At 44.8% G+C, this 22972-nt stretch overlaps 1 protein-coding gene across 1 annotated transcript in view; it reads left to right on the top strand.

Moving 5' to 3' along the window:
- The window catches only part of SETBP1 (SET binding protein 1), a 425952-nt gene that overhangs the window by 16957 nt on the left and 386023 nt on the right, over nucleotides 1–22972 (top strand). Inside the window, exon 2 of the mRNA XM_004380894.1 lies at nucleotides 2016–2672. Within this exon, the coding sequence (XP_004380951.1) occupies nucleotides 2187–2672 (486 nt within the window). The 5' untranslated portion in view covers nucleotides 2016–2186. The remainder of the gene's footprint in view (nucleotides 1–2015; nucleotides 2673–22972) is intronic.

The following is a 22972-nucleotide window of genomic DNA, read 5'->3' as shown; positions in this document are numbered from 1 at the left end:
TGAGCAGGAACATGTCCTAAGGCATCTTGATCTCTTTGACAGCTAGTGTGGCGCCTGACACTAGTAAGATTGGCCTCAATGAGTGTTGAGTTTAATATGATTTTTTAAAAATTATATCAGGTTTTGGGCAGGTAGGCAGATCAATCTAGATGAGACAAATAATCTTACCAAAAAAAAAAAAAAAAAAAAAAACACAAAATGTCATCTGGTCTAACTGCCCTGCTCGCTTCCCAAGAGGGGACTCTGTCCCTTTTGTGGCATGGGTCACAGGTGGCTATTAAGAGTTTACTGGACAGCTTCAGCAAAGGTCCTCCCTCCCTCACTGGGCCAGCCCATTCCTTTCCTGAAATGCTGTATTGGATTTTCCTCTAAGTGGAAGCAGTTGTAAATGTGTCTTTCTGTGGTGCTGAGCAGTTTCCAGGAGCTGAGTATGTTCCTGGGCATCTCTGGGGAGCAGGGTCCATGCTGGAGCCCAGCTGCCTTGCTGGCTGCCTTCCTCACAGGGCGTCAGCTGAAAATGTGCTGACTCCAGGGGGATAAGACACACACCCCATCTTCAGGTTCTCAGTTCTTGGCTGTTCTGAACATGCCTTTGTAGGCACTGTTGGGCATTTTCTGGTGGGCACATGGGCTGGCTAGTTCTTTAAATTGACAGGCTCAGAAGAGGAAACTTAGAGTGTTCAGCTGTCTAAGAAGGTTTGAGTGTGATCTGACATATAGCCTGAGGGTGGAGGGGATTATGTCTGGAGGTTTTGTGCAGCCCCAGGGCTCTATAGTTTCTCTTAGGGATAAGCTTTTGGGCTTCGTTTTGAGCTTTGAAAATTGTGAGTATGAAGTTGGGATATGGGGTGAGTAAAGGTGAAGCGTAGCTTGACTCATCTTGAGATGGTCCAGAGAGAGCCTGACTGATTTTTCTCTTCTCCTCTGGGAGAGATGATGATCCTGGGGTGATTCCTGACACTCCCCCAAACCAGTTGAAACCAGTTGCCATCAAGCTGATTCTGACTCCGGGAGACACCATGTGTGTCAGAGTAGAACTCTGCTCCACAGGGTTTTAAATGGCTGATTTTTGGGAAGTAGATTGCCAGGGCTTTCTTCTGAGGTGCCTTTGGGTGGACTTGAACCTCCAACCTTTTGGTTAGCAGCCAAGTGCATTAACTATTTGCAACACCCAGGGACTCAGGCCTGTAAAATGTCTGTGCTCTCTCTCTTTTTCATTGTTACATAGACACAGTGCCACTTTCTTTAAGGAACTAGAAAAGGAATTAAAACCATCCAGAATGGCTGTTTTTATCTAAATATTTTATTACAGCTAAATGTCTTTGGTGTCAATGGAAAAAGTTTTAGAGCTTGTTTTGCATTAATCACAGTCATAAGTGATTTCCCACCACACACTTTGTTTCCCTTTTTCAAGCCTTGTACCTAAGCTTTAAGAAATAAGTGGAAGACTTATATATCCTTGAAATTATTTGTAATAAAAAATTATAAAGAAAGGTCAAGAGATCAGCTAAATGTCCATCCTCGAAGGGGATGGAGAGCTTGGCCCAGTCAGCTCAGGTGCTGTGATCAGCTTTGCAAACTGTCCTTCCCAGGTGAGAGGGAAATGGTGCAAGAAGCCAACCAGAGGCACTTCCCACAGACCCGAGCATCAACACTTTAGACTTCCCTTTCGTCATGGTTGGTTTTGAGGGTGACTCAGCCAGTGGCTTCAGTATAAGAAGGCTCCAGCTTTTACTAGGCTGGAGGACTTGCCCTCTAATCTTTATACTTGGACCCATAGCCATACAAATTAATAACAGTCCATTATGAAGGCACGCGTGTGTGTGCGTGTGTGTACTTGCTTCCCTTTTGCTCCAGTATAATCCAATTTGGGGATGTGTACATTCTGGTTTGATTTCTTTCCATCATTTTTCCTGATGCATAGATAAGTGGGAAGGGGCGTCTAGAACTTATATTGAGTTTCTTTGGGGGTCATTTTCTTTCCTGCCTTGCCTAATTATTTCTCTGCTTCTCAGTTGCAGATCTGATCACTTCTGAGCACCTCACCGTGTCTCCATCCCTGGGACTCTGAACCCAGCAGCTGCACCCCTGTGTTCTTGGAATTTTGGGCATCCTAGATTCTGACCTTCCTCTTTCCCCCTTGCCCCTTCCCCCTCCTGAGTACTCCTGAAGACTGTAGGATTGCCATGGAGTCCAGGGAGATCTTAAGCAGCTCCCGGCAAAGGGGGGGCGAGTCGGAGTTCCTGCCAATGTCCTCAGCCAAGCCCCCGGCTGCCCCCGGTTGTGCAGGGGAACCTTTGCTCTCTGCTCCAGGAACTGGGAAGGGGATCCCAGTGGGCGGAGAACGCATGGAACCGGAGGAGGAGGATGAACTGGGCTCAGGGCGAGATGTGGATTCCAACTCCAATGCAGACAGTGAGAAATGGGTGGCAGGAGACGGCCTGGAAGAGCAGGAGTTTTCTATTAAGGAGGCGAACTTCAGCGAGGGGAGTCTGAAGCTGAAGATTCAGACCACAAAGAGGGCCAAGAAACCCCCAAAGAACCTGGAGAACTATATATGCCCACCTGAGATCAAGATCACCATCAAGCAGTCTGGAGACCAGAAGCTGTCCCGGGCTGGGAAAAATAGCAAAGCTACGAAGGAGGAGGAAAGAAGCCACTCCAAAAAGAAGGTAGGGAGCCCTGTCTTACAGACTTTATGTTGGTTTTCGCAGTTCGATGCACAAGTCTTTAGGGTCTATTCGCTTATGACTTATTTACTTCTGAATTACCAACTCCTTGATGGGATTATTTAGGGCCTGTATTTTCAGGGTCCTCAGAAGAAATGCCTCTGATATAATCTAGATTATAATGTCTAATTTATCATTGTCCTTTCTATCCATCTGAAAAAAAAATAGGTACTAGAATTGCAGTTCCGGAAGAGTTCCTACTTATTGTATAGTGGCCAATGGCTAGGTTAGCCCAGGCCAAGCAGTAACAATATTTTGAATTTGTTTGCTTTAATATTTGCATGTGTTCTTATTAGTCAAGAGTGGAGTGTTGGAAAATTTTGGTCATTCAGAACAGTCAAGAGTCATTATAACCTCCTTTTGGTTTCAGTCATTACTACTGCATATCTTTCTGGAAGAGGTGAGTCTCTCACCTGACTAAATAAGCCCAGTGTTCATAGTAATGAAGGCTTTTACAGGCTGAGAAGTCATCATTCTGAGAGCCAGTGGTGAGAGAGAAAAGGAGCAGGTGATTGGCCTGAATGTTTGTCTAAGACATCATAGATTTTTAAGATTGGGCTTTGGATGAACTTGGTTGGTTGTCATTTTCTTTCGAAAAGTCAGACATGGGTACAGAAGGTAGCTCTCCAGGTGATTGGTGATGTCTGTTAGTTAGGAATGAGTGGGTCCAGGTTTCACTCTATTTTATGTCACTGGGGGTTACAGTGACCTTTGCAGCTGGATGGGGTATGGCATTCGGCTGTGGTGGCAAGTGACTACCCTAGTCTAGAAAGTGGTTGTTTCCAAGTGTCTCTGGGGGTTAGGAATGTCTCTTTGGGGCTTGGCTGAGGACACCCCCTTTTTAACAGAGTTTTAGAGCTCTAGGTTGTAGGTGTTAATCTGAGTTTCTGTCCCTCTCGCTCACATTCAATCGTTTGTTTTGGAGCTAGACATGATAGATTAGATACAAATGGCACAGATGAATGAGCCTCTGTCCTTTATAGCCCGGAGATAGTCTGCAGTATATGTGTTATCACTAGTTTTTGAACATTGTCAATAAAACTGCTAGGAATTGTGTGTTTCATTAGGATAGGGCTGGTGTCCTTCCTCATGCTAGGTGATTTTGCTGATTTGTTGCATTCAGAATCCAAAGATTTGTGGTAGAAGAGACTTTCTGAGGTGACAAACTCCTCTTGGTTTGTGCAGAACTATCCTGATTTTAAAATTGAAAGTCCTGTGTCCTGGGCCCCGTCAATCTTAGGCACACTAGGGCAGTTGATCACCTGACTTTAACCTTTTGGAACACAAAGGAACCTTTAGAAATTGGTTGCTTTGTTAGAGTGTAGAAGTGGTATTTCCCCACTACCCCCATTACAACTTTGCAGTGATTTCCGGGTTCTCTGTCCATAAAATCAAAGGTTATCTCAAACCATGCAGGAAGTTTTAAGATTCTTACAAGAAAATGCAATAGTTGCAATCAAGCTTCACTAAGAAAGTGAGGCTTTGCTTTGGCGTTGGGTCTCTTTGGCTTTGAAAATGAATATCTTTGTTTCTGGCCACTGAGATGTCCAGTTCTTTGTGTGTTGTTGGATTTTCATGTGGGTAGGACGTCTTGAAAACTGTGGTAACTGTTTTCTCTCCACCATCCCCCACTCCCCACGCACTGCCAACATTTGAACAGTGGTCTACAGTATTGAGTGTACAAACCCAAATTCACTGCCCTAGAAAAGGGATAATATGTCCTCCTGATCAGGTACTACTTTCCCTAAAGCCACAAGAATTTTCCCAAATATAGCCTTCTGCACATTGGAATGCCCCAGAATAAAATTTTGGGATTTGTGACATGAGGATGATTTCAATGCTGAAATGTGCAATGGACCTCCATTCTCATATCTAAAATTCTCAGGCTGGTCATTCTGACCCAAAGAGCTGGATGCCCTTTATGGCCCTCATTTGAAAAAGAGATGAAATCGCTCATTTGAATATGTGACTTGCCAAGTAAGCATTTCTAAGCCTCGGGAATTGGAGGGGGCAGAAAGGAAAGAGAAGAGCTGAAATTCAATGCAGACTGCTGCCTTATGCTGATTCTATGATGGGAATACCCTACAAAAATTGTTAAATTCTCAGGAGCTTGTTTCATACTGTACTTCTTCATCCTTCCTACATGTATTTATTTTCAGAGCTCTTACCTTCCAGAAAAGAATTGATATCATTATCAGCTCTGAGTCTCAATCACTTGGTAGAAGATGAGAACATTCTCTGATCTCTGTTGGATTAGAACGTGAGCTTTATTACTCTTCAGTTCCTGTTGTTTTGAAAACATGGGACTGAGCAGGAAGTGAGCTTAGGTTGAGGGCTGGACACCTTGCCTACCATTTGTACTGAAAAGTTCAGAGGCATGAAGCTGTGGAATTTACTTATTTATGTGGATGTGAAGTATGTGATCAGTAACTTGGGAGAGAGAAAAGGATGAAGATAGTATTTTATAATCAACAGATCAGTGTCTAAACCTGAAATCATGTCTTTTGGGTCTTTTTTTATGAGGTGAGCCACTCGTCGAAGAAATACATATTGAATGGCCCTGAGAATCAGGCCTTATGATAGGCGACAGGAAGGAGATGCCACTGGGGGCTGATCCTTGAGCTGGCAGAAATGCTGACTTGGGGCAGGGGTTGGCAAACTATGGCCTGTGGGCGAAATCCTGTCTCCCGCCTATTTTTGTATAGTCTGTGAGCTAAGAATGGTTTTTAGGTTTTTAAAGGTTAAAAAAAAAATGAATAATATTTTGGAACATGTGAAAATTGTATGAAATTCACATTTCAGGGTTCATAAATAAAGTTTTATTGGAACACAGCCACATCAACATGTTTACATTTTGTCAATGCCTGCTTTGAGGACAGATTTGAGTAGTTGTGACAGAGACTGTATGATTTACAAAGCCTAAACTATTTACTCTCTGGCCCTTATTAAAAATATTTGTTGACCCATGACAGAGGGGAAGCCAGAATTTCAGGATAACAAGGATTTGTTTTATTTTGTTTTTAATGATTCACCTCCAGACTTGGAGGCTGGAGGAAATTGGGTGTCATGTTTTTTTTTTTTTTTTTTTTTTGTGTGTGTGTGTGTGTATGTGTGTGTATGTGTTTTTAGCAGACCAATTAATTTTGTCCAAGTCATTGCTTGATAGCCTCAGGCAAAGACAACTTATGGTGGATCCCAAATGATTTTCTTTTTCATAAAAAGAAAGCTCCATAGGATGATGATAACATTCCTTGTGCATTACAGGCTACTTCTCTGTAGGTTAGTTAACTCTGTTTCTCCATGGTCCACTGGAGTGAAGTAGTACATGTGTGACATCCTCAAGAACTGTATTTCGAATTTCAAACCTAGGAGCAACCCTCCATAGGGGAAGGCATGATAGATGGTCAGGGAACATGGCTCCTTTAGTGATAGGATTTCAGGAGGACCCACTGAAAATACTCCCCCATTGGCTCAAGGCTGCATGACTCCTCTAGCCAGGGGACATGTTATTCCCCTTCCGGACAAAAGATGGACTGAATATTAAAATGCTTCCTGGGAGAGAGTTTTATGATGAATAGATTTGCATGAGGTGTGAGGGCAGTATTTGACGGGAAGTAAAGGCTGAGGGGAGAGCTCATAACATATTTCAGGGCCTTAGGACTGTCCTTTGGACAGGTCCTGGTTGATAGGTGGACTCCAAAAATGTAAAGTTATTGTTTATCATAGGACCAACAGTGTTGCACCTTAAACTTAATCAGTTAAGTGGTTTAATAACTTTGTTGTTCTTAGTTGCTGTCAAGTCAGATGCCTCATGGTAACTTTATATGTAACAGAATGAAACATTGCCCCGTCTTGCGCCATCTTCATGATCATTGGTATGTTTGAGTCCATAGTTACAGCTATTGTGTAGGGCCTTTCAACCTAGAGACCTCATCTTCCAGCACTAGATCAGACAATTTTCTGTTGTGATCTGTAAGGTTTTCATTGGCTCATTTTCAAAATTTATCTCCAGGCTTTTCTTCCTAGTCTGTTTTAGTCTGGAAGCTCCACTGAAATCTATCCACTGTGGGTAACCCCACTGGTATCTGAAATACCAGTGGCACAGCTTCCAGCATCATGGCAACATGAAGCCACCACGTTATAACAAACTGACAGACAGGTGGTGTTTAATAACTTAAGCTTTCTTTGATCTCCTTCTAGTTCACTCAATACAAACAACAGAGAAAGTGAGGATGAGGCTCTAGAAGCAATTTCAGGAGAAACACGTGCACATAAAGAATACTGGCATGGGGACAGGGTTTTGAGGAAGCTCTTAGCTGGGTCGAGCTTAGCAGCTCTCCTCTTCCTGGAGGACCATGGGAATCGGAGGCACCCATCCAGATTCAACAACCAGAGAAGAGGGAGGTCCTAGACAAACCCTATACACTGACCCAGGTAAAGAGATGTGGTATGGCAACCTGACACCAACTGGCTTCGTTATTTTTGGATCCAGTGTATAGCCTTGCTGAGACCCAGTTTCCTTATTGGGAAAGAGAGATAACAATTTCTACATAATATAGCCCTGGTGGTGCAACAACTGCTAACTGAAATTTCGGTTGACGGTTCAAACCCACCCAGGGGCTCTGCGGGAGAAAGACCTGGTGATCTGCTCCTGTAAAGATTACAGCCAAGAAAACCCTATGGGGCAGTTCTACTTTGTCACATGGGATCGCTGTGAGTGGGAATCAACTTGACAGCATCCAACAACAACATAGATCAATGGAAGATTTTAGGGAAAAAATAGATAACTTACAGAGCATAGAGCTTAATGATAGCTCTGATTTATTGAGCATCTACTATGTGGCAGGCCCTCTGCTAGCTGTTTTACATGTACTCACCTTTTTTCTGTTCATTCTTATAACAATCCTTCCAGGCAAATATTATTATTTTACAGATGACGAAGTTGAGGCTCAGATGGCTTGAAAGGGGAAGGGGCAGGAAGGCATAGAGTTGGCCTTCAAGGACAATTCTTTTCAATTCCACAGCTAATGCTGTATTTCGGGCCTTTAGCTGTCACACTCTATAAAAGTAAAGTTCTGCTGGGAGGTAGGGTTCTAGCACTGGGGCGTTTCTTCCACAGTTTCCCACGTTAACTAGGTGATAGGATTGCATTGTGGCACATTGTGTTGAATTCCAAGTGTTCCGGGGTATTGGAGGGAGCTTTCAAAGCCTCATGAATTAAAGTCCTGTTTGTTTTTCCGTGTACCATGCTTATGAATTTTCTTTGCTTTTGACCAAAATACAATTTCCATTTCATTTCCTTGGACTTAATTTTCCCTCCTCTCCAGCTCCATTGGGAGAACTATTGGGTCCTCCAGTAGCAAGGACCTCTACCTCGCATTCGTCAGGTTCAGCCATGATCCTAGATAGATGCTCAGGATTTGTTCCTTGCAACCCCACCTAGCCCATTGTAGTATGTGTGGAAAGACTCTTGGATTCTGTTCTGAGCAGTTGTCCTCTCTTGGGAAATCTAGCAGGTCATGCATTTACTTACTTATTCCTCAAATAGCCTCTTCTTTGTGATAAATGTGCAAAGCATGGTAGAACCAAGGTTTTTCGGGTGCTGTCGTTGGAAAGCTAGGTTGGCAGTAGACTGCAGAGAGTAATGAATATCAATAAATGAATGGGTTTGGATTTAATTCTGTAAGTGGTAGGAGTGCTTGACAGGCTTTGAACTGAGGAGATGGGAGGATTGCGGGCCTGGGAGCGTGATGACAGTGATGTGGCGCGGAGGCTTAAAGTGGGAGAGATGAAAGAGGAGCCGTTTGGTACTGCAGATGTCAGTGAGGAGGGACAGCACTAGGGTTATACATTTTCCCATTGGGTCCTGAGAGGCACGTTTCTTCTTGACCCTTTGTGGCTGTAGCAATTTGGTGTACTGGGTAGGTGAGGAGGTGGTATGGGAGGAAATGTTGGGCAGGGGGTGAGAGGTGGTTTGCTTTGCCAAGGACCCAGATTGTCTCACATCTGAATTCTGTACCCGTTGTTACCTATTCGGGGACCCCTGGTGGTGCAGGGGTTAAATGCCTGGCTGCTAACTGAAGGGTCAGCAGTTCAAACCCACCAGCAGCTCTACAGGAGAAACATGTGGCAGTCTACTTCTGTATCTACTCTGCCCTATAGGGTCGCTGAGTTGAAATTGACTCAATGGCAATGAGTTTGGTTTATTTTTGGTTACCTGCTCCTCTCCTCTGGCAGGTGGCCCTGAACATCTGACAGTGAGCCGTTTATCCTCCTTGTGGTTCAAGTGTCCTTCCGTCTACATCATTTTACCCAGTGCCATCTCTGGTCAGTCCCAGGTGCATTGTTTGGCTGAGGGCTTGGACTGCCTCCTTCTGGGGCTGGGTATGTGGTGTTCTTGCTGGGAGTATGCGTTTCTTCCTCCACAGCATCCTCAACCTGACGGGAGAGCAGGTCTCACCACCCGTTCCTAATAAGAGGCTGAATTCCTCCTCCTCTTTTATTTTTTCTCTCCATTTATTTTTGCATTTAAGCAGCATATTCCTATTTATTCACTAGAGTGCCTGGAAATTTTGTTCCCTGACAGGTTTCTCTCTAGTTTATTTTGTATTTAAAGTATCATGAAGGGTGATGAATGGCCTTCCCCACAAAGTATTTGTCTCCACGGGGCAACAGGTAACACTTGACATCCTGAACTCCAGGTGTCGGAGGAAAAAAAAAAAAACATTGGACTTGGAGATGGGAGCCCTGGGCACCAGCTCTGCCTCTGTTATTGAATGGTTTCAGCAAGAATGCTTTACCTCCCAGGGTTTCAGTTTCTGCATGTTAAAACAAAACAAGACAAAAAAAAAATCCACTAAAACAGAATAAAAACAAAAATGGCTTCTGACCTGTGAAGACTTATTTCTGTTCTAAACACTGGGACTTGCAGAGCCGTTCTGTAACAGGGGGCAAGTCTTTCCATTCAAGAACATGAGTTATTATAAACATAGATGTTTGACCTCTCCTTAGACCCACTGTTCCTTCATCAGATTGTTTCCTTTTTGCCCAATATGTTAAAAGCCCTAAAATCATGGGAGCAAGGGTCAGAGTTCAGCTTACAAAGTAGTGAAATTTGCTAAACTTGGGTTCCATGTGGATATGCTGGGAATATTTGGTCTTTTTCCCCCCGGTTGTATTTTTCTTTCTCCTTCCTGTGTTTGTGATTCTCTGGGAGTTTAGAGCAGCAGGCTAGTCGTTTCCTGTTGGTGTTGATCTTCCCTTGGTAGGCAGTTTCATTTTGGGTTTCCCCAAGGAATGCTCTTTGGTGAACTCCATGCCATTGAAATGAGTCTGGCAGAGTAACAAAGCAGGAAACTGTTCTGTTAGGATGGATGATTGATCATTGGTGCCATAAGCATCGTCTTCTCTTGGGAAGTCTGATAGGTCATGCATTAATTTATTCATTCCTCAAATAACATCTTCTTTGTGACATACAAAGTACAGATACAAAGAAGGTTTTTTCAGGTACTACGGAGCCCTGGTGGCACGGTGGTTAAGACCTTGGCTGCTAACCAAAAGGTCTGCAGTTCAAATCCACCAACCACTCCTTGGAAACCCTATAGGGCAGTGCTACTCTGTCCTATAGGGTCACTATGAGTTGCAATTGACTTGCAGCACCGGGTTTGGGTTTTCTTGGTTTGGTAAATGGAAAGCTAGGTTGGCGTCAGATTGCAGAGTGTAATGAATATCAGATAACTAAATGGGAGTCCCTGGGTGGCACAAACTTAAGTGCTCAACTGCTAAATGAGATGTTGGCGGTTCAAATACACCCAGAGGCAAAAACAGGCCTGGCGATCTGCTTCTGAAAGGTCACAGCCTTGAAAACCCTATAGAGTAGTTGAACTCTTCACACATGGGGTCATCATGATGAGAATCGACTCCTTGGCAACTAACAACAACAAATGGGTTTAGAATTTTTCTGTAAATAGTAGGAGTGCTTAGCTGATTTTGAACCAGGAAGAGGGGAGGGTTAGGGCCTGGGGAATGTGATGACAGTGATGCTGTGCAGAGAGGCTTAAAATGGGAAATAGCGGGTGAGGAATACAAGGATTGGTTGGAAAGAGTCCCTGCCCGGAGAGTCGATTAGAACCCAGATCCCAACTCCAGGACTGAGAGAAGCTGCCTTAGAACCCAGGCTCTGCTGCCTGGTGACTCTGCCTAACCTCAGGCAAGTTAGTTAACCTTTGGAAAGTGGTTCCTGATTTAGGGAAATCAGGGATAGTGTCTTCTGGAGGATTAAATGATGTGCCTGCCGGGCACTTAGCATAGCACCTCGCTCAGTACGCGTTCCTTTCATTCCTACCAGGACATCTGTTTGCTTCTGACCACCCACAGGACCATCCTGTCCTCACACGGGCGCAGCGAAGGCGCACGGTGATCCGTGGTGGACCTGGGTGGCTCGCTGGCACAGACTGTTTCAGAAGCCGTATTCTTTGGGCCAGTCCTGGTTCCCTATTGCTCACGGCTGTGTCTAATTGTGTTAGTTGGGGGGCAGTGTTAGTGTCTTATTTCTGATGCCTGCACAAACATCTACCAGCAGACTCTATCACTGATTTTTTTTTTTTTTTTGGTGGTGGTGAGAATTACTATGGAGATTTATTTAGAGATCCTTCAAAGGTCTTTTGTCTCTGTGGTCATTTATCTGCCAAACCAGTATTTCTGCTGAGCACAAAGGATAACTCAAAATAAAAGTTTTAAAGTGGCGTCAAAGGAACCACCGAGGGTGGTTTGGCAGGCGGCTGCCTTTTATCGCTGCTGAGCTTCCAGTTTTGCAGCCAGGCCCCCTTCTCCATCATTTCAGTCTTACATCCTCCAGAATCCCCTCGTAGCCATGCTTCCAGTTGACCTTCAGGTACATTTCCTTTTTTTAGTTTTTAATAAAAGACAAGATCAACAACCCCCTTTTACATTCTCTACCCTATACCTTTAGGAGCCCCGATGGCACAATGGTTAAGACCCTTTCCTTTGATTTCTGATTCACTTAACTTTAGGTTAAAAATATCCAGCCTTCAAAACACAACAATGCAGAACATCCCAGGATCTCGCCCAAACTGCCTTGCTTACCTCCTGGGTTTGATCAGGAAGTCATTAGAATCAATTAAGGGCATCTGGTGGAGGCAGTGGTGGTTCAGTGGTAGGATTCTCACCTTCCATGCAGGAAACTTTGGTTCTATTCCCAGTTAATACACTGCAAGTGCCAGCCCCCTCACCACCCCAGTCTGTCAGTGGAGGCTTGCACGTTGCTGTGAAGCTGAACAGGTTTTAGTGGAGCGTCTGGATTAAGACTAGGAAGAAAGGCCTCACGCTCTACTTCTGAAAATCAGTCATTGAAAACCCTATGGATCACAGAGGTCCAATCCCCTTGTGTGTGGATGGGGTCGTCATGAGTCGGGGGGCTGACTCGACGGCAGCTAACAACAAGGGCATCCGAGGCAGACAGCACAGGGATGTGTATGGTTCTCAAACCCTGGGCCAGAGGCCTTGGTTTAGGCTCTTGACTACATTAAATATAGAAAACTAATAGCGCAAGGTGTCGAAGGCATGTGTTTTAAGGGAAATAAAATAAGAGGATTTTGTTGATCCGCAATACACTATAAATTCATGCTATAATTTGCACACAGCCAAACTTCTCTGGGGAGCAGGTTTCAAGGCGTTATGGTCCTGGGGTGACTTGGACTTGGAAGGTGGAGTTGAGGCTCTGGACACCCACACTGAGCAAGAATCAACAGCCTGAGGGAGAGCCTGCCCTGGGGCAGAAGTTCAGTAGAGCCAGCACCCCAGGAGGTGGATAGTTGAACCCAGCCTGCAAACGCCCATATGGACCCCTAGTCACACCACATTGTCATGAGTGTGCATGAAAGAATCTGAATTACCACTGACTGGTGGAACCATGGGTTCTCCGGTGCTGAAGGACTACAAGCTGAGGAAGCCAGGACCAGAGCCCTGCAAGGCAGAGGGTTGAACTACATAACTTCTAGGGCTCCTTCTGCCCTTCCATAATATTCCAGTAGATCTTGCCCTATGAAGAAAAGGGGCTTCCCTGTATATCCTGATCGTGTTTTTCTGTCTGAAGTCCCAGGTTTTTTTCCCTGCCTGCCACTCCCTCCCTGAGCCAACTTCCCTCACCTCACCACCAGCCTGACCTCACCAGTGGAAACAATGGAGGCCTTTATTTATTCTGAAAAGTCCAGGCAGTTCCCACCTTGGTGCCTGGCTTGTGAGGCCACCTGATAATCATCATTAGTATCAAATGCAGGTTGCTTCATTGTTTTATAAACCTTGTTTACAGTGTTTTTCCCTAGGCCTTCTCCTTTGCCTCCCACAAGTTTCTAGCCAGTTTCACAGTGGAGGATGGGAGTTGGGGTGGTAGAATTCTCCAAGGAGTTAGACAGACAGAAGTCTGGCCCTCAAGGTGGACCACCAGCCATGCCTTGCCAATAAGAAGTCATCATCTGCAAATATTAATTTGTCCAAGAGTGTGGGAAGCCTTTCATTCCCGACCAGGTAGTTCATTGGCTTAGTGTTGCTAATGAGAACTCAGCTCAGGAATTTCAGCATTTTTCACAACATAATGTACCCCTGGAAAAGCAGTTGCTTCTCATGGTAGGTCAAGGACATCAACCTCTAGCTAAAAGCCGTTTCCGTTGAGTCGATTCTGACGCATAGTGACCCTATAGGACAGAGTAGAACTGCCTCATAGGGTTTCCAAGGCTATAAATCTTTACAGAAACCAACTGCCACATCTTTCTCCCGTCGAGTGAATGGTGGGTTTGAACCACTGACCCTTTGATTAGCAACCGAGCTCTTAACTACTGTGCCACCAGGGTTCCTCCTCTAGCTTAAGAGGGTCTATTTGGAGGAATCTGTGATTTCTCCCTTCTTGTCCTTTTTGGAGGGTAAGGGGGTAGAAACTAATTTATTTGGGTTTGTGGCTCTTACTTGGACCATCAGATTACTGATCTGGCCCAGTCTCCCTTCTTGATTGCTGCCATTTGAATAAATGACAGGCCGGTGTCACGTTGTTGAATCATGACAGAAGCCAAGATTGGAAGAAGCATCAAGGGTCTGAGAAGCAGGAGTTAAATCCATTGAGTGCACAGGCTAGAATCGGGCACCAGGGCAGTAGGCAAGGCCAAGTGGTGACAGAAACTATGGGTCAAAAGAAAGGACTGGGTACATTATTGGGTCACACTTCCAGAAACATGGACAATGCTCAGAGTCGGAAGAGCCTCTGAGCATTTCTGTCTCAGCATGTCCTAAACAAACAACCAACAAGGTCTACAATCCCTAATGGGCCATTATTGGGCTGCTGCTCCCAGGCCCCCAGGGAGGGGATTCACCACCTCTAGAGGTGGCTCTTGCTTTAGAAAGCACTTTCCCATATTGAGCTGAAGTCATCCTTGGTGAAGTCGTCTAAGTCATCTCTTTTAAAGCCTATATATTTCTAGTTCTTGAAACTTCCTTGAATACCATGGTTTCCTGATGTCCAAACGTCCTCGTCCCTGGGTTAGAAATGCTGTTTTGTTGTGTCCCTCTTAGAAAGCACAAGGCTTGCAGAACAGAGGACAATACCTGGAAGTGATCTGGTGTGCAGAGCGCCAGGGGCTTGTGACCTCCTCACTGGAGCATCTGAGACAATTCACAGTGTGGTTCAGCAGGAGTCACTTGGGGGACAGGGTGTTCTTGTTCTCTGACTTTGAGGTCCCTGGGTGGCACAAATGGTTTGTGCTCGACTTCTAACCTAAAGGTTGGTGGTTTGAACCCGCACAGTAGTGCTGCGGAAACCCTGGTGGCGTAGCGGTTAAGAGTTTGGCTGCCAACCAAAAGGTTGGCAGTTCAAATCCACCAGGCGCTCCTTGGAAACCTTATGGGGCAGTTCTACTATGTCCTATAGGGACGCTATCAGTCGGAATCAACTCGATGGCAATCGGTTTGGTTTTTGGTTTTTAGTAGCGCTGCAGAGAAAAGCTCTGACAATCTGCTTCTGTAAAGATTATAGCCAAGAAAACCCCATAGACCAGTTCTACTCTGTAACACTTGGGGTCGCCATGAGTCATAATGACTCGACAGCAGTGGGTTTGGTTTTTCTTCTCTAGATGCAGTAGCGGGCTGTACCAGCTCTGTCATTGTTGGTGTACCCTTAGTCAAGGTCAAGGAACCCTCCAAATCTATATTGCGTTATATACTTTTGCTGGTCTGGATTGCCCACATCCTACCTTCAGGTTTTATTTAGGTGTGTGTGTTATCCTTTCTCTCATTTCTTTGTGGACAGTTCTAGGCAGAGATGTGAATTAAAAGTTAGTCAGAAAATCTTGTTTGAGTCTGAGAACTACCCCAAAAGTACAGAAACAAGGCACCCTTGAAGTGTAGATAGCTGTCTCATGCAGAATTTTATGCTTCCTCTAATAGTACCCACCATCTCTGAGCCCTAGTTTCTCCTTTACTTAATGGCCTATTGTATCTACCTGAAAGGGTTGAACACGTGTTGTCAAAGGTAAAGTGTTTTCTTCTCAGCTATGGTGTAAGCTCTCTGAGGATAGGAATTATATCTTTTAATATAAGATTCACTTATTTTATTTCTTCAGCCTAGATGTTAAACAAGTTCTTGTTAGCTCTCTGCCAGTCGAGATAGTTCTTTGGAAAGCCCTCTTTTCTATCAAAGCAGGTTCTGCCTCCATCAGCCCTGTGTATTTTGCACTGGTTTCTTAGAAACATCTGAAATCTTTCATCATGTTTTCTTTTTGGTGCTCCCACCCAGATCCTTTAGCAGAGCTGAGGCATCTAAATTTTACAAGTGTCTACAGAGTTATATGATGTGTTCAGCATAAGTGCTGTGTGGGTATAGGAAGATCTTGTTAGGAAGAATTGATCACAGGGCATATAGGGAAAACCCACAACAGTATAATCAACTGTCAACGTATATGTTCCAGAGAGTGCATTATATGGAACAATGATAACAACCATCACATCTGCATAGCACTTTGCAAGGTGTATGCATAGCCACCCAACTGGTGCCTCTTTCTGGGTTCATTGAGGTAACTGTTATTCCTCTCTGTTTTATAGACTCGGGACAGGCTCTGGGAGTTTTTAAATGGCTTGCCCAAGGTTACAGATAATTGCTGGAAGGATGAGGACTCAAACTGACGGCTAGGTCTTCTGGTTTCCAATAGCAGGAAGCTATCGTTGAAAGTTTCCAGTCTAGGTTGCCCTGCTGGTACATTCTTAATGAGAGGCTTGTTGTGTCCTGTCCAGCTCACCTGGTTGTTCTGCTGCTTGCTGCTGGCCTAAGCTGTGGGTAAACGCTGAGCATTGTGGCTTCGTCCTGGAGACCCACAGCTCCTTTCTCTGATGACCCATAGCATCTCCCTGCTGGAAAGCACTCTGCAGGTCACAGTGGCACAGGGCTAGGGGTTATAGGCTCATTGTGACTTAATCAGGAAGTTATTTGCAGGATATGCGAAAGTGTCCTGGTTCTGACTGAAAATGTGGAGTTCAGTAAAGGGCCTCTCCAAAACACAATTCCACAAGCACTGTCTGGCCTGAGACTTAGGGGAGGGAGAAGGTCTTCCCTGTGCCCTGGGTCCAAGTCCCAATTCTGCTTTAACAAATGAATTTCTGCTTTCTCATATTTAAAAAGAAATAATTTCTCTCTTCCCTCCACATTATTTTGAAGATAATTTGAACAAATGGCTGTAAAGTTCCAAAATGTTAAAAAGTGCAATGGAGATGTAAGATGTAATTCTTTACAATTCCCCTATAGTAGATTTCTGACCAACTCCAGTCTTTAATTACACTTTCCCAGTTCCCCTCATTCACTGGCCCCTCTCCTCCCGGCTTTTCATAAAGGCCCAGACGTGGCCGTGATGAACAACAGCTGCGAGTTGGAAACGGTCAGCGGCGGAGTCCAGATCACTGCCACATGGTGTAATTGCCCTTTGTGAAATTCTGGGGTGAGAGGTCAGCCCTCTTTGCCCATCTTTGTCACTTCTCAGTCATCTGTATCCTGGTGGCAGTTGTGTTATCCCAGCATCTTTCCCCTGCCCCCACCCTGCCCCCCCTCTTCATGGAGCCCAGGAAAAAACCATCTGCTGAGTTGGCTTTCAGAAGATTTTTTTTTAAAATACCAATTTCCCTTTGTTCCGAGGCAACCTCCAATCAGGCCTGGTGTCTGCCGGGTTTGGCGAAAGGCTGGTATTGTGTTTCGTGCTCCCGGAGGAAAGGTTGTCCACTTGCTTTTCTTTTTGATTCGATTCCCTGCCATTCTGTAGGAGAGTCAGAGGTTGCAGCTGCTGCTGTCAGCTGTAAATGGGGGACCCCCTTGTTTAAGAACCTCCGTGTTAATCCTTTGCCGGGGGGAGAAACAGAAAACAAAAACAAAACAGAGCAAAGCAATGAGAACCATCACCAACAAAAGTCTTTCTTCCTGTTCCCATCCTGTCCCGTAAGTTGTACCAAGATCGTACTGGTTGCTTAAGTTTAGGCCTTGGAGGTTTTCTTGAAGAGCCTTTGGTGTGCAGCCTCTTATGTCTCCTGATTTCTTTCTGAGGAATACGAAGTGTACATTAGAAGCACAGGAGAATCATTCCTTTGTGGAAAGTGTGAATCACAGAGAAATCCACTTGGTGTGTAGGTTGCTGTGCTGGGCACTCACAGCACCCACCATTTTGGTACTGAGAGTAGCTGGGAACTTTTCAAAACACTTGACACACATTGTCTTAATAAATCCTTCCCACAACCACATTGGAGTTATTGCAATCCCCATTTTACAGATGAATGAAAGGAGGCTCAGAGGCCTTTGGTAGCTTGCCTCAGGTCTCAGAGCCAAGGCCTGAGCTCCAAGCTCCCAGTCAGCTGCCCCTTGGGTGCTCAAATAGTGGTCAGTTGGGCTAAATCTGAGGTGGGGAACCAGAAATCCTCAACTTCTGACCTGGACTTCTAGAACCATAATAGCTACATGTCACAGAAACCAGAAAGAAAGTTTGGTCAAACCTTGTAAAAGCATTTAAAGATCTTCTACCCTTGAAGCTAGTGTTTTTTCTGTCACATTCCACAAAGTTAGTAAAAATCCTCTTGGCAGGTTTAGGAGATGCTCTGATGGTCCTCTCAGGTTATCCAGTGATTGTATTGGCAGAGCACTTGGCCAGCACCTGGCCCTGCAGGGTCTGCTTAGCTGCGCACACTCGCATCTCTACTCACTGACCTTTGCAAAGTTTTGGCCGTTTACAAACAACAAAGTGTATTTTCTTCTTTATGATGATGACAAGAAGGGTCAGGGAATGGACAGACACATGATGAATTCCATAAATGGTGAAAACCATGCAGCTGTTCCTAAACATGCCATCTCCTCCCTCTTTCACTGATGGGCTGGGCCTCTGACCCAGGACATTGGGATACTGGAAGATTCCCACAGAATGGAAAATAAAACAAATTCAAGTGAGAGAGAAGCCTAACAATTCTCTTTTGCTTCCTCTTGAGGACAGAGTTTTCCTAGATAACTTAAAATACATGGTGTGTATGTATGTTTTAATTTCCTAAAACGTATGGTTAAAAGTTGCCATCTAGTTGATTCCAACTTATTATGATCCCATGTGTGTAAAAGTAGAATTATGCTCCATTGGGTTCTCAATGTTTGTTTTTTTGAAGTAGATCACCAGGACTTTCTTCTGAGGTGCCCCGGGTAGATTCAGACTGCCAGCCTTTTGGTTAGCAGCCCAGTGTGTTAACTGTTTGTACCACCTAAGGATTCCAAAATACCTTGCAGGCTCTATTAATGTGGATTATAAGAAATGTAGCAACTCAACTGCAACTGTCTAACAGAGTCATTGCTCAGCCTCTTACCATATGGAATAAGGTGGTTTTATTAAGTACTCTCTCCTTTTCCTTCACTTTCTAATACAATTTAGATGTGAAAACACATCTCACCTGAAGCAATTAGCGACGGAGAGAAGATAGCATATGGACATGTTGGGCTATGTGAGGGTGTAAGTCACCGTTGTCTGTAGGCTGGATGACAGCAAGTACATGGGCAGACGGTGGGCCTGCGGGTCAAGAGGAATTGTCCCTCTCCTCAGCTCTGCCAGCTGACTTGGGCTGCACCTTGGGTTAGCCGGAATACTTCTCCAGAGCTCAGATTCACCTAAAGGTACAGATCCTGGTGTTGTGAGAGTAAGAAGAGCAAGAAGCAGCAGCAAAGGAAAAAGGTTGACTTAAGAACAGTGGGCTCTCTGCTGAACCTAAGAAAGTGGCTCTAACACAGAGAATCACAGATCTAAGCTGACTGATGATTTCATGCCCCTGCTGATGCTAATTGTCCCACTTAAAGTGTTCCCTTCCTTTGGCATCATTTAGTCATTCATTAATTTATTTATTCCTTCAATCAGTAATATTTTTTCAGTACCTTTTATTGCATGCCAGGCATTATTGTTGAGTTTTAACTGGATACCACAGGTACCAGTTGCCGTCATGTCAATTCCGTTTCATCGTGGCCCCAGGTGTGCAGAGTGGAACAGTGCTCCATAGGGTTTTCATGTTGGTGACCTTTTGAAAGCTGATCACCAGGCCTTTCTTCTGAGGCATGTTTGGTGGGTTCAGACTTCAAACTTTTTGATTAGTAGCCCAGTGCTTAACTGTTTGTGCCACTCAAGGACTCCTGTTTAACTGGACACTGTTCTTTAAATCTCCTAAGTGGGGTAATGTTGTCTGTCTGACTTGCAAGCCAAATCAAAGTAGGAAGCAAGACCGAAAAGCTTTTCTTCTTAAAAAGGAGGATGCCAAAGATGCTCAAAAAACATCTTGTAATTGACTGGTCAGTTTGACTAAGTGTTAGGGACAACACTTAGAGACAAAAAGCAACTTGAAAGCAGAACAAAATCAGATAATGAGTTGAAGGTGTCCATTCTGGCAGACACGTGTGGCTTTATGATGTTGATGTATTAGTTTATTGGCTGTCCTTGAGATTTCCAGCATAGAAAGGGGAGGAAAGAATAGCAAGGTTTCAGGAAACCTAAAAATTCACGTCACACATTTTGGCAGAGGGAACAGAATCCAGGAAAGTAATAGAGGAAATAGAAGTGGAAATATGTGAAATAGGAGAAGGAAAACACCTGAAAAGTGTATTGGAGCAAGTCAAGTGCAAGGGTGAACGCCGTGTGGGAGCTGGCCACTCTGAGGGGAGGAAGGTAAGGGCAGCATCTGAGAGAGAAGGTGGTGCCAGGGGGTGCAGATGGTTAAATCGCTTGGCTGCTAACCAAAAGGTTGGAGGTTCAAGTCTACTCAGAGGCTCCTTGGAAGAAAGACCTGGCAATCTACTTTTGAAAACTCAGGCATTGAAAACCCTATGGTGGTTAATTAATTTAAATATTAATTTCAGTTATGGGAAAACTATTAAATATAATTAGGACACCTTGGGTATGCAGATCTACTTCTCCAATTATGAATTTTATAAAAATCTAAATATGGATTACTCATTTCCAGTGAAAATGTATCAGTTGAGTTGAGATGTGCTGAAAGTTTAAAACATACTAGATTTCGAAGACTTAGCATGAAAACATGTCAACTATCTCATTAATACTTTTTATATTGACTCTATGTTGAAATGATAATATTTTGGATATATTGGGCTATGTAAAAGATATTATTTAAAAAAAAAAAAAAACAACAAAAACCTATGGACCATGGTTCTACTCTGATGCACATGGGACCACCAGGAGCTGGAGTCTGCTTGATGGCAGTTGGTTTTCACGGGATGGGATGAAGGGCAGGGAAGTTGCATATGCTACTGACCTGTGTTGGCAGTTCAAGGCCTGGGGGAAAGTGGCTGCCTTTGAAAGGCACCATCAGTCCAGTTGACCCTTCCAGAGGAGGAGGGGAGCCACTGGCGAGACTGTTGGTACTGTTAGAGAAGCTGGAGTGCTGGGACCCTCTCAAAAATGCTTGCTACTCTGCCTAACGTAATGGCAGCTTTCTACTGGTATTGAAGCCACTGCAGATGCCTTGGTAGGGGCAGCTGTGCAGGTGGGCTTAGAGAGAGACCGCCAGGGCTGGACCAGCTGTGCTCCTCTCCACCTCCAGGGAGGAGTAGGTGCTGAACTTCTGGAAGCCTGGCTTCCCTTCTGGCTTCATTCCTGGGTGACAGCTGACCTTTGCTCCCAGTTTTAGGCTTGTAGCAGTTTCCTCTCTGTCTGGGTCCTGCCCGGGAAGCAGCACTGGCTGCTTCTGCTCATGTCATTTAACGCTGGGAGATAATTGTTGGTCCTTGGGGCTTCTCATTCTCAGGAGGACTGCCCAGCTGTGGGGGCTCAGAGGTCACAGCACACAGCCTGCAGGCAGTGGAGGCAAATTGCTGGATGGAAGGACAAATAGAGAAGGAGATGTCCCAACTCAGAGAGCGCCAGGGAGGGACCCATCATCACACATGCTGCCAGGTCATTGTCATGCTTCTCCTAGGAGCTCTGTTTAAGAGTGCTGTGGTGCGGTGTGCATGTTAGAGAGAATTCAGCGTCATGTGCACATATGTGCTTGTGTGCATATAGCTTCTAGGAAGGCAGATATTGTATATAATGTGATAGAAAGAGCCCTGATCAGACAAAAGAGCCTTCATCTCTGTCCCTGACCATCTGTATTTCCTTGCTTGCTTCTTGTTCTGGGGGAGGGGAGGGGGAGGGAGGGGGATGTCACATCTTGAAATGAAGACATTGAAGTAGAACATCCTAAAACCCTTTTTTAACCCTGGTATTTCAAGAAATCATCATATATGTATGATACTCATATATAGGTATCCACACATTGGTGTATATTAAGCCACATGGATATGTAAAAATGAATTTTATTTAATCATCCATTTAATAATGTACCTAGTTTTCTGCAGAGCAGCCTGCCATAGGTGTCAAATGCATATTTATTTGTGAAAAAAGTAGACATATTCAGCCATGCCTAATATGAATAGAGATGATGACTCGGCATGAAAAAGGAGAGCAATCAGGTTGGGGAGGAAAGAACACAGTTGTCACTCCCAGTTGATATGGACTTGTCTGGCCTCCAGAGAAACTACAGAGCTTCCTGTCTGGTTGGGGAGGTGTAATGCCCATGGTGTGCCACATGCTGGGTTATCTGAAGGAGTCCAGGGAAGGATGGAGGAAGAGGGGAGGCCTGAACACTCCTTGAAGAAAGCATAGGCTTTAAGCAGGAGGAAAAATGGCCAGGGGGATAGCTTGTACATCCTCCCCAGGAGGCTAAGTACTCAGTGCAGTTCAGGTGAGATGATCAGACCCGATTGGCTGGCCTGTGGCATTTACCTGGAAAATCTGGGTAGAAGGAAGCCTTGGTAGGCCAGATTCAGGAGAACTGACTCTTTCCTTAGTGCAAAAAGAAAGAAATGGACTCCCTCACACTCCACCTTGGAGAGAAAAGCATGAGGGATGGGGGGGCTGCCGTAGGAAATAATACAGTCAGCATTGGAGGGAGCGAACTCAGAGGTGGACAGGAGGTGGAGGTAGCCAACAGCAGCTGTGAAGAGAATAAGTGCACTTGGTTTTTGATATCACACTGGAGAGGCTGAGAGAGCCTTCATGGAAGTGAAAAGAAGGAACTTCTAACGTCTTCATTCCTGTGACTTAGAGAAGCTCTGTTATTTTCTTAAGAATTCATTGATGTCTCACTGACACTTAGGCAGAGTTGACCGGAAGGTACCTGAGTGAAGAAGAGCTTTAAGAATGCACAAAGGTTCCAAAGCCCACCTTGTTGCCTTGGACTTTTTTTTCTACTAGTAATGCTCTGGGTGGTGCAAACAGTTAATGCACTTGGCTGCTAGCTGAAAGGTTGAAGGTTTGAGTCCACCCAGAGAAAACTTAGAAGAAAGGTCTGGAGAGCTACTGCCAAAAAATCAGCCACTGAAAACCGATGGAGCACAGTTCTACTCTGACACACGCGGGGTTGCCATGAGTAGGACTTGATTAGATGGCAACAGGAAAAAAAAAAGTAATACCCATTGCAGGAATGCTTACCTGTTGCCGTCAAGTCTATTCCGACTCATGGCGACGCAATGTGTTACAGGGTAGACCTGCTCTGTAGGGTTTTCTTGGCGTTAATCGTTACAGAAGCCAATCACCAGGCCTTTCTTCTGCAGTGCTGCTGGGTAAGTTTGAACCAACAACGTTTAGGTTAGCAGCCGATCACAAACTGCTTGTGCCACCCAGGCTCCTTAA

The sequence above is a fragment of the Trichechus manatus genome, unplaced genomic scaffold (genome assembly GCF_000243295.1).
Source record: "Trichechus manatus latirostris isolate Lorelei unplaced genomic scaffold, TriManLat1.0 scaffold00078, whole genome shotgun sequence".
NCBI classification, from domain to species: Eukaryota; Metazoa; Chordata; class Mammalia; order Sirenia; family Trichechidae; genus Trichechus; species Trichechus manatus.
The sequence above is the reverse complement of the archived record's forward strand: the minus strand, read 5'-3'. Positions and strand labels throughout refer to the sequence as shown.